Source organism: Seriola lalandi, unplaced genomic scaffold (assembly GCF_002814215.2).
Source record: "Seriola lalandi dorsalis isolate HSWRI2012SDOR001 ecotype SW California unplaced genomic scaffold, Sedor1 jcf7180002053712, whole genome shotgun sequence".
In the NCBI taxonomy this organism is placed as follows: Eukaryota; Metazoa; Chordata; class Actinopteri; order Carangiformes; family Carangidae; genus Seriola; species Seriola lalandi.
Window position 1 is genome coordinate 215,222 of NW_019524265.1, and position 11,432 is coordinate 226,653.

Consider the following 11,432-nt stretch of genomic DNA (forward strand, 5'->3'; position numbering starts at 1 on the left):
AAACTGTGTCATACCCAGTTCTATGATAAATTATGACAGAGACTGATTGTTGATGATGATGATGATGATGTTGATCACCTTTGCAGTAACTGCTGCTCTTAGTGAGATTAAACTCTTAGTTAACACCACTTTATTAATGAAGGCCTGAATACAGGTGCTAATAACAGCTGCAGTAATCTGTCCTTAACCCCATTCCTGTATGATCAAGGCAGGACATCAGATTGGTGTTGATGGAAAATGCCAAGATGAGCAAACTGAATATATCCAAAAATCTAAATGAAAAGAAAAATGGAAAACCCTACACCCAAAACAAACTGATCAGTGATGATTTGTTCAAATTCACAGTGTATAAGCTCAACCAGCCATGTCATGTTCTCTAGTACAGTGTGCTGGCCTGCATGCCCTGTTGCCCTGAAGACTCCTGCCGTTCTCTAGCTAATGGATAATGGATAGAACCAGAGAGCTGTATTGAACGAGTATGACACAAAACCATTTGAAGTAATGTGTGGAAAATCGTCAGAGGTGAGCCTGTTGGGTAACTTTACAACTACCTTACAGTAACATTAGAATGGCACTCTAGTTAAGCGGCGGAGGTAACGCAAATGGACAAAACAACATTAATTCAAAAACATATTTCAGGATTATGCTACATGGGTTGTGTTAGATATATTCTTGTTTTTCCAATCATTCAATTTTAGTCTGACAGCCCTACTTTGATATGACCATTATAGCTTATTGTGGTTAATTTCAGCAAACTTTATATAGCCCTGGCTATGTCTGTGTGACTGACTGTTTGCTCACTTTGACTCTACTTGTGCTACTGTTACACTAAGTTTTAGCATTTATAATTTATAATTTTTTTTTTCCACTTAGCAACTTCGAACACCACAGGTCGGGAACATTGCTTTGATCAATAAACACACTGCAGAGAAACAGCAAGTGAGTTCAGATACGGGATAAAGCAATACATGAGCTGGGAAACATGTAGTCACGTATGGAAAGCTCTGCTGGATGAGTCACACCAGCAGGCCTTGCTTTCATGCATACCAAGTACATTAATGGCATAAATTTAAATACTTTGTCGAAGAACTACCATTGGAACCCACATTATACATCAGTCTTCGTCAGTTAAAATTCAGATTCATGCATACAATGTGACGTACAGACGGGTGGTATATTTATGGAAAAACCAACATAAAGTGTTTTAATAAAGTGTTGGGCCTCCACGTGCTGCCAGAACAGCTTCAGTGTGCCTTGGTATTGATTCAACAAGTGTCTGAACTCTACTGGAGGGATGAACACCATTCATCCAAAACATATTTCCTGATTTGGTTTTTTGATGATTGTGGTGGAGAGTGATGTCTTACACATAGGTCCAAAATCTGCTATAGGTGTTCATTTGGGTTGAGATCTGATGAGACGCAAAGGTCATAGCATATGATTCACACCATTTTCATGCTCATTAAACCAGTCAGCGACCCTTTCTGCCTTGTGGATGGAGGCATTGTCATCCTGGAAGACCACTCCCATCAGGATAGAAATGATGCAGCATAGAATAGAGTTGATACAACTTTGTATTGATTAATTAGAGCATAGGTGGACAGCAAATTAACCCCAACAGCATAACAGAGCCACCGGATCCACTCAGTGTAGGGGTCAAGCATTCAGGTACATCACACATGCACTCGCCCACTTGTTGAGAATATGGTGAAGGATGACTCATCTGACCATATCACTTTTTTCCACATCTCTATAGACCAATGTCTATATGGTTTTTTGCACCACTGAACTCTCAAATCTGCATTCATATTTGTCATGAGGGGTTTATGCACCCCAACCCCTCTTTAACACAGTCTGATCACATCCTGCGCTGACATTCTCAGTCACCGAGGAAGAGTTGCTCTTTGGTTCTTCCTTACATATCCCACTAATGCACAAGAATCACAATCATCGGATTCCCTGTTGACCACAATTTCCGACCTCTTTTCCCAACATCTTTCCCATAGATCTAAACGTAGATGTCACTTTAGTCACTGTCCCTATTGAAACATGAGCCAGCTTCTGTGCCATTATGCCATTAATTCCAATGGCTTGTGCTGCACCATGACGGTTCGTTTCTGTGAAGAACACCTGCGCAGCCAATAGAAACGAGGCATCCAGCCAGGCAGGGAAAGTAAACAGAAAGTAGACTTGAACCTGTTACTGTGGAAACGGAGCTCCTTCACAAGCCTAAATTCCCCACAGCCTCTTCCTTGCTGCTCCCCTTCTTCTTATTATTAGCAGAGTGCTATCGCTTGCTTCTTAGCATGGGAAAAAATACAATATTTTTGTTGCTGGCAGTGATAGACTCTAAACAGGCGGGAGATTCCCTCTTCCTAGTGACGACGGTTGGAAAACTCCTCCTATATTTGCTCTGTCCTCCACAAATCCTCCAAGCAGTGTGCTGACCTGAGCAGCGCAAATCGCGTTCTGTCTGAAAGCCCCACAAATTGGCCACACTCTGATCCGGAACTACTGCACTGTGTATAACTACCTCATACAACCAGGTGACAAATAACCCAAACTAAAACTTTAATGTTGTATTTATCCCTCTTATTATGGTAGAAAGCTGCAAAACACCATTGCTGAAGCCATTCACCATCAATTAAAAAATGCTGGTGACAGTATGGAAGGAAACTGGTTGTATGATTTCTTTGTAGCAAATTTCTTTGTCATTGTATTTTTCTGAGGTATGAAGTGCTAAATCAACTAGAAGCTCAATCAGACCTTCGTTTTGTTTAATTGTCTGCATATTTACGATTCCATCCATTCCATCTCTCAATTAAAATACACCAGAACACAAAAACTTTGTATCACAATAATGCAAACCAGAATTATTTTCATAAAAATGACAGTCGGATCATCAGAAATGAGAAATGCTGTCTTACCTTGTGCCTGCACTTGAGCACCACTCCATATGCTCCTGGACAGGGAGAGATCAAGAGAAACAAACAAAAATATCAATAAAGTGAGCCTGAGATGTGTTGTTAACTTTCAACATCTTAATTATGTTTTGGCCTCCCAAACCTTAGACAAACATGGTCATAAAAAATAAGTGCAGTAGGTGAGAGCCACCAGAGAAACAGCAGTTAATAGGTGAGGGGGAGGCATATGTACTCTCCCACACACTCAATGCACACGTATACTTATACCTTTGATATCTAAAACCACACACACACACACACACACACACACACACACACACACACACACACACACACACACACACACACACAGTGTCCCTATAGCTTTCTGTCTTTGTTAAGCACGTCATGTTCTTAGTTGATCATCCATATTTCAGATCTCAGGTCTGTTTTTCAGGCTTGTTGGCCAGACAAGAGCATTGGTTGTGGTAAAAAAAAAAATTCCATATCTTTCCAAACTGCTTTTGTTGCCATTCAAATCACATATGCAACATACTAAGGTTAGCAAAAGGCTGCTAATCTTATACACTCTGTGTTCACTCCCTTTTGTGCCTGTTCCAGGTTAAACTGTTCATTCAACTGAGGAACAAGGCAAGAGCAAACAAATCGTCTCACATGTATAAAACCTGTCTCCACTGGCCTGTATCCTCCTTTTTTTCACCTAATGCATGATCTTACCAGGTTAGCCCTGCTACTGTAATATTGGCAACATTATAACAAGGTAATAATATGCATTATTCCCCACAATTGGTCAAAATCCGAGATGTTGTGCGTAAATAAGGAGTCATTGTTCCTTCCCCAGTTTTATCATGTTACTAATTTACAAATGAAAATCATTGTCAGGACCAAGCGGCAACCAAATAAAGTCAACAAAGTGCAGACAACTGCAGTTCCTAAAATGACCACTTGAGGCTGGCTCCAAAAGTGAGTAAATCTCCATAGACTCCCATGTTAAAATGTCCAACTTTACAGCAGAAATAGAGATGTTTACATAAAACAAATTTGGTTTCATAGCTAATTTTCCCTTCATGACAACTGTACAGAGGGTGAATTTTTATGTAACTCATCCATTTGAATTTTCATCCAGGCTTAAAGTTATGCATAATGGAGGCCATGCTGCTTTGAGTGACAGATGGCTGATGTATATGAAGAAATGTTACTCGTGACATTTCTATGGTTGAATAGAAATGGCAATAGCTCAGTTGAAATATTTACTTTGGATATAGCGGTCATGTTTGGAGGCTAGAATCCATCTGTTTTTCTTGCAGTGCATTTTAGCTGTAACTTTTTTGTTGTGCTGTGATTTAAAGGTTTTTACAACTTGTGTCTTCAGGAGAGCGGAGGTCACACCCTTTCTCCTCTGTTGTACTGGCATCTGTAACTAAATGGCTTTTACTTTGGAAGGTGTTTTCATTGTTTTCTATGAAAAGCTGAAACAAGATAAAACAACAATGTTTTTTTGATATGGACAGAAAACTGCAGGAATGTAATTCAGCTTTTCAGTGAGACTGATGAAACAAATGCTCTGTGATAAAACTTGCGCCGTGACAGTGTTGTGAAAAAGAATGAGCTATTTTAGACACTCAGGGGGCTTTTTCGTAAAGGTGATTTGCACCACGCAGATCACAAATGGCTGCAGCATTTTTCTATGCACGCAAATTGCAGATTAATTTGTGAGTCCTCCTGTGCAGAGCTCTCACATGCTTTTGCATGGGTTACAAGTATGTTTGTTTTGATTTTTGGAATGTGTCAAAACTATTGTGAGAGAAAATGACCCCACATTGCAAATTGCAGCCTGGCTGTTGTAAATTTGGTGAAATGGGCTCCAGAGTTCCAGAGGGAAACATGTTTACAGTATTTTCTCTATAGTTAGGGGAATGGCCGCAGTTGGAGCTTCGATGACTTGGATGGACATCCTTCTGGTTGAATTATAAGTCTAAACCTGAGCAACTGCATCAGAAATTATATTTATTAGATATTAAATATCTGTTTCTTTGATAATAACTTTGAGGTAGACTGTGTATATACAAAATGAAGACAGAAGTCAACTATCTTCAGCCTCAGCTCAACTAAGTGTGAGCTGAAGATAAATTGGTGGAAACTGGAAAATGCAGTCAGTGGTTTAAATCAGATAACTGTTTGGATTCTAGGTCAATTCTGAAGGAATTCAGCAACCATGATACAGTCTTTTGTTCCTATTTGCAGCAACAAAGTGTTCTGGGTTCGTTCTGAAGCTGACGGGTCTCCTCTTCATAGCACTGGTGGCTGCGGCTCACAAGAACTGAGGTATTTGGAGTCATTTGCCAAGTCAAACAGACAAAAACATAATTTCTTAATTTCTTATGGAGAAAAAAAATTGAAATAGTCAAAACCAGCAGCCATAACACAAATGTATATAAATCTTATCTATTTATAAGTAGAGAGCATTTTTTAGACAAGTGGAAAAAAAACAAGAAAAATTGTCTGGCTGCTACTTTAAATCCCCCATCATGCAACTGCAGTTCTTTGTGTATCTAACTTTTTGATTAATGTGTGCTGACAAGCACTGATGTAGATCACAGTTAGTGAGAATTATCAACAGTACAATAAACACTTGGTTGCTCTGTCTTCTCACATTAGAGTGAAGGCAGGGATGAATGTCAGTACAACTCACTGAAATCAGCCATAAACAATGCTGCTGACTGACTGAAGTAGAAGAAGAAATCATGGCTGCACGGTTTAATGTATGAAGGACCTTTGTGTAGAATATCTGAGAGTCATTTGCAGTTGGACTTAAATTTTTACCCTCATTTATTTCACTCTCAGTGAAATACAACACACACACAAACATGCAAACGTAACACAAACAAAAATGAGGCTGATGCTCATGACCTCATTTTAGATAGTTACTGTAAAGGTAAAGGTTGAAGGTTTCACTGTGAGGGGAATAATATTGTGGGGAAATACTGAATAATTTTATTTGTTTAACTTGTCATTGTCTTAAAAGTGAAAGTCTTAAGATATATATAGAGACTGAAAAATAGATATAGGCCTAACAAAAAGAAGAAACAAGTATCTACAGATATGAGTAGTTTCATATTTTCAGATAAATCATCCAAACTAAGTGATCAATCAGCAGGATGACATCATTTATCAGTGCCTTACTTAAGACTTATAAGACTTCACATTTGTTTTCTAACCTGCTACTGCTATGGACTCATGTTTGGTTAGTTTTAGGCAGAAATATTTGGTTACGTTTAGGGAAAGATTGTTGTCAGGATTAAAAGAAAACTGTATTGGCTGTTAGCCGAAGATGTGAAATGAGCAGCGGCGTTTCGTTTTAAAGTCACATGCGTGTACCTGTGCTTGGACAGCTCTCATGGTGAATTTACCACAGTGTGCATTTCCACGGCACTAATTCTTGTCCAACTACTTCTCTTTTTTTTTTTAAACACAAACACTGGTTTTAATTCAGTCTCTTCTTCTGTGTTGTTTTTCCAAGCATGGTTTAGTTACAGTCCGACACTTCCTGCAGATTAAAAGCCTCAGCAGGATGGGGATGGATCATGCCCTTTGAGCCGCTGGAAGGTTTTCAGTGTGAAACACCAATCCTGAAATTGTTGAATTTCACTGACAGTAATTTAACCATGGTTGAGAAAAATGCAAAAGGGAAGCAAGTGGAAATAGTAAGAGAATATAGTTTGTATTTCTGTTAGAGAAGCAGAGGCTGGTGAGTATTATATGGGAGCAGATCAGGGAGACTTGTTACTAAAATCTGATAGGATATACTTATAAAGCTGGGAAATGTAGGAGTAAATATCTGTCTTATACAAGCCTGTTTCAGAAAACAGCCTGTGTTTCTCTGCAGTTGCGGTAAATAAAAGCTCTGGAAACTACTTGAGAATATATGGTAAACAAATGCCTCTGTCATTTTCCATGTGAGGACAGTCTGGAAGGATTACATGCTAATCTATGACAAACTTCTCCAACCTCTCATGCTCACACACCCCATTCCAAACCTTCTGTACTGGACATGTTGGAGATACAAGACCTGACCACAGTGATGTGTGCATGACAACTGTACAATGTAAACTGAACCATAGGCTGGTAAAACACCCAGATTCAGACAAATATTATGACCTCAGTGGCCCTGATCACCAGGATCAGAACTGTAGGATAACAACTGTACGTACAAGCCTCGCGTTCTACAAACATGCACTGAAATCTTCTGTGTAAAACCACCCACCTTCTCCCACAATGCCAAGGACTTCAAACTTATTCATCACATCACCAAGGGTGGGGACTCCTCCAGCAGGTGAAATGTGCTGCTCGGGTTTTAGCGAGGAGACTCCTGCTTTGACCGACGGCTGATGGATAGAACTGTAGAGTCCAGGAGAAACGTGGCAAGCGTCTGACCACACCCCATCTTCACTCCTCTTCTCCTTCTCCTTCTTCTTCTTCAGCTTCTCTCTTCCTCACTCTACAGCTCTCTTCCAGCCTTGCGTTTTTTGTTTTGTGTGTTAAATGTCACTTTCTTTTATTTATGGATCTGACTCAAGTTGCTTCAGTTGTCTTCAAACTCCCTCTATTCCATGTCTTGAGGTTTCACGTTTCGTGTTTCTATCCAAACCTCCGCACAGCCGTACCTGGAAGATCAGAAACAAAATAGAAAGCAAGGAGTTAAAATATTCTGTCGAAGGGTCACTCCAAGGTCCAACTTCCCATCATTCCTTACACAGGCGGTAGCATGCTGGTGCTACTCCTGGAACAGATGGTGGCTAACTAGGACAAGTAGCCTAGATGTACAAGACGGCAGCATTTCCTTGAGGACACATTTAAATCATGGATGACTTAAGCCTGACTTCCACACACTCACCCTCCCTTCTGTTCCAATCAGCCCCACATTCAACCTGGAGGATGCTGCAAGGATGACGGTCAGAATACAGTCTATAATAACTGGCAGCAGTATTTAAGCCATGTCTGATTTACACAGATTTAACTTTGGTCCAGACTGGAATATCTCTGCAACAATTGGATGCCATAAAATTTTGACAGTCCTCAGAGGATCAATCTTACTGGTGATCCCCTGATTTTTTCCTCTAATGACAACGTTTTTGTTTTTTCACAACTATTTGATGGTTTTCCATGAAATTTGGTACAAACAGACATCCGTGTGGTCATCCCCTGAGATCAAAATGATGCATATTCTACATTTACACACACTTATTATTTTGTTTTAGGAAGAAAACAAACAAAAAAAGGCTCAGAACAATTATATCCAAAGGCTTAGATCTCCTCCTGTCTCACATCCAAAAACTGACCACGATTATTAAATGCCTCTTTTGTAATGTGAATGCTGTTGGAGTGGAACCATCAAAGCTTCTCACAATATCAGTCCAACTTCATTTGTATAACACTTGATTTATTCAGCAGTGCAAAAACACTTTAATGTTGATTTGGCTCATGTGCCTGTGTGGGCGTTTTCCTATGCAGTGTGCACTCCACACAGCGAAGTCTTTCCAGGGGAAGAGATAAGGTGGATGTTGAGGCCATCCATGGCTAGTCATTTAAGGATATGGTGCTGCCACTGGGGAGTGATTACACCCTTGATGTATCTTATCTGAATAAGCAAATAGACCCTAAAAACCTGCAACTGGAGAAAACCAGGATGCGTTATTTCCTATTCTGAAGGAAAAATGTTCCTGAAAAATGGATCCAGCAGAGAGTCTGTTTATTGATAAGCTGCTGCTTCTCCTTGCAGCCATCAGACAGACAGCTGCTAAATGGAAACAAGGTGCGAAAAGCACCGTGAAAAGTCCTCAAAATATTGATAGGATGGAGTGAAACATTCATCCAGCAACAAACGCCTGTTGGTGTCTGCATGCACAGAAAGCCACGGGAATGAGTGAGTTTGGGAGTGTGAATTTAATAGGCAGGTGCGTGCGTCCGCGTGCACGAGTGTATGTGTGTGCGCGTGTACATGAGGTGAGAGAAAGAGAGAGAGAAAGAGAGAGAGGGTAGTAATGCTGCTCTCTCTGCATCGAAACTGCGTCTCTCTCATCGCTGCGTTGCGGAGCACACCACCATTCCATCGCTGTCCACGCGTTTCTCAGCCTACACAGCAACCAGTGCATACATTATAACGTAGTTCACGGACCATGTTCACGACAGTGTTGCACAACAACATCCACAAATAGCGTTTACCCATAAACCCACATTTAGACATAATTTCACGCACGCGAAAAACATAAAAGATAAAAGAAAAAAAAAATCCATCGTAGCCCTTCAACCATTAAACCAACGAACCGCTTGTTACCTGCAGATGTGATGTGTCGCCTGTGTGAGGTGAGAACGGTCAATCTGTGAAGCACAGAGCACCATGCCCATGAAAATGATGATGTGGGAAGACGAAGAAACATCATGTGGAGTGACAGAGGAGGGGAGGCCTGCGCGTCGTGACACGATCAAATATCCTACTCACTTATTCTCCGGATGGATATGAGACCAAATCCGCAGGCATAACGCCGATGAGGGGTATCCATGTACCGTCAACAGTTCTTCAGAGGCTCCGTGTTCGTAGCCTCAGCATCAGCTGCTTATAGCAGCAAAATCGTCATTCTTCTGAGCGACGCTGCGGACAGCCAATAGGAGCGCGGACGTCGGCGCGTTCCGGCAGTGGTTTTTATATCCACTGTGAGGTGCGATGAAATAAAACTTGGATGGAAAAGGAATCCAGCTCGTAATTTGTTAAATCTTAAACATGCCGGGTATCAATCTTCCTCCAATAACACACAGACTTTACACTGTCAGTTCCTGATAGTGTTGTGTGTCCCCCCCCACCACCACCACCTTTAGTGATGTGTCCCTGATTAAAAAATCTTCCTACAGCTTGTCTTCACTCTCTGCCACCTACACCTCCCCTTCATGACTTCATTAATTGGCGAAATCAGTGTGAATTCACTGGATTTTCAGACACTAGGTCTTTTTCATAATGAGAAGGTGTTTTTTTTTTTTTAATTTATTTTAATTTTGTAAATGAAATGCTGCAGCCACAGCCTTCTCCCAGAGGCCATGTGTGCTGTGTTTGACCTCCACACCATCCTTTTGGCTCTTTGTTCTCACTGCAACAACATTATCATACAGTTGTCAAGAAAATAAGAAAATAAAAAATGCCATTACAATGATTATGTTAAACTGCTTTAACCTCTGACAAGAATGTTTCATGTATTCAGATGAACTAATACTTTATTTTCACTGTCCAACCGCCAGTGATGGAGGACCATTTCTAAAGTAAAGTAAATAAATACTCCATTACAACTACAGGCTAAAGGTCCAATATTACTACTGTATGTAGCCTATGAACCTACATAACTAACAGAACAATGTGCTTTTCAAAATAAAAATAGCCTTTTCAAAAGGGCCCTTTTCATAATGTTATTAACTGGATACTGGATTGCTGCATATAAGAATCTTTTTTATTGATGTAGCTGACGTGACATGTAAATAATATAAGTACTTTATAAAGTGTTGGATAGAATAAGCTTCAACAATGCATCATAATTTCTTAGATGATCATTTATTGTTTTGAAATGTTAACTATTTCCAAAGTGGCATTTGTGATGCGACAGTGTAGCCTAACTCACCAGTACGTGTTACTCTACGGCCAGAGTCCTTGTCAAAGAAGAAAAAACGTTCTCAACTAAATTTGATGCCAAATTTTTTATTTATAAAATACTGTTGGAAGAGGTTCTCATGTATGTGGAGTTATTGAGCAATCCACTCAGAACATTTCCTGATCATTCAATGGTTATCTTTTAATAATAATCAGCAGTAACTAAATACATTTAGTCAAGTTCTGTACTTCAGACAAATTTCAAATTTCTAATATTCTACTTGATACTTTTACTTCATTACATTTCAGAGGGAAACACTGCACTCTTCACTCCTCTATATTACACTACCGGTCACTTCAGACACAAAACATATTATAAGTTTAAAATAAAATAGGACTGACTTTACTGATGCCAGAGAACTTAAGTTTATTCATTTAGTTAGTTTATTTGACAGAGACAGGGCACACTGATCAAACTGTGACTGAGGAAAAGTTTAAAAGGCTTTTATCTGTCCTCCCTGTTTAGAGGTTTAAAAGCCCTAAAAGTAAAGTAAACCAACATTTCTTACAAAATTCATAAACAGCAGATTATAAATGTACACAAAATAGTACAATATACATCCACCAACAAACACATGGTTACAATCCATAAAGGTAATGAGATATGATGCACCTTTACAGATCAAACTATGCAATGGGCTACATTTATATGCATCAATATAATAATCACTCTAAGAAGCACCATATATAAATGATGAGTAGGCTACAATTTGCTGATAATACTTCTTACTTAGGTAAAAGCTTTAATGTAGCACAATATTTATACACTATTTGTACTTTTATGGGTCAAAATTATGTTATATTTAATTATAATTATT

The 11,432-nt window shown here is 39.5% G+C and overlaps 1 protein-coding gene across 1 annotated transcript in view; it reads right to left on the reverse strand.

Moving 5' to 3' along the window:
- Positions 1-9,527, reverse strand: part of cdkl5 (cyclin dependent kinase like 5) — a 42,440-nt gene extending 32,913 nt beyond the window's left edge. Inside the window, exons 1-3 of the mRNA XM_023401679.2 lie at positions 9,424-9,527; positions 7,189-7,588; positions 2,928-2,962 (exon numbers count right to left, since the gene is read on the reverse strand). Coding sequence (XP_023257447.1) covers positions 2,928-2,962; positions 7,189-7,225 — 72 coding nt within the window. The 5' untranslated portion in view covers positions 7,226-7,588; positions 9,424-9,527. The remainder of the gene's footprint in view (positions 1-2,927; positions 2,963-7,188; positions 7,589-9,423) is intronic.
- Positions 9,528-11,432: the final 1,905 nt, after the last annotated feature.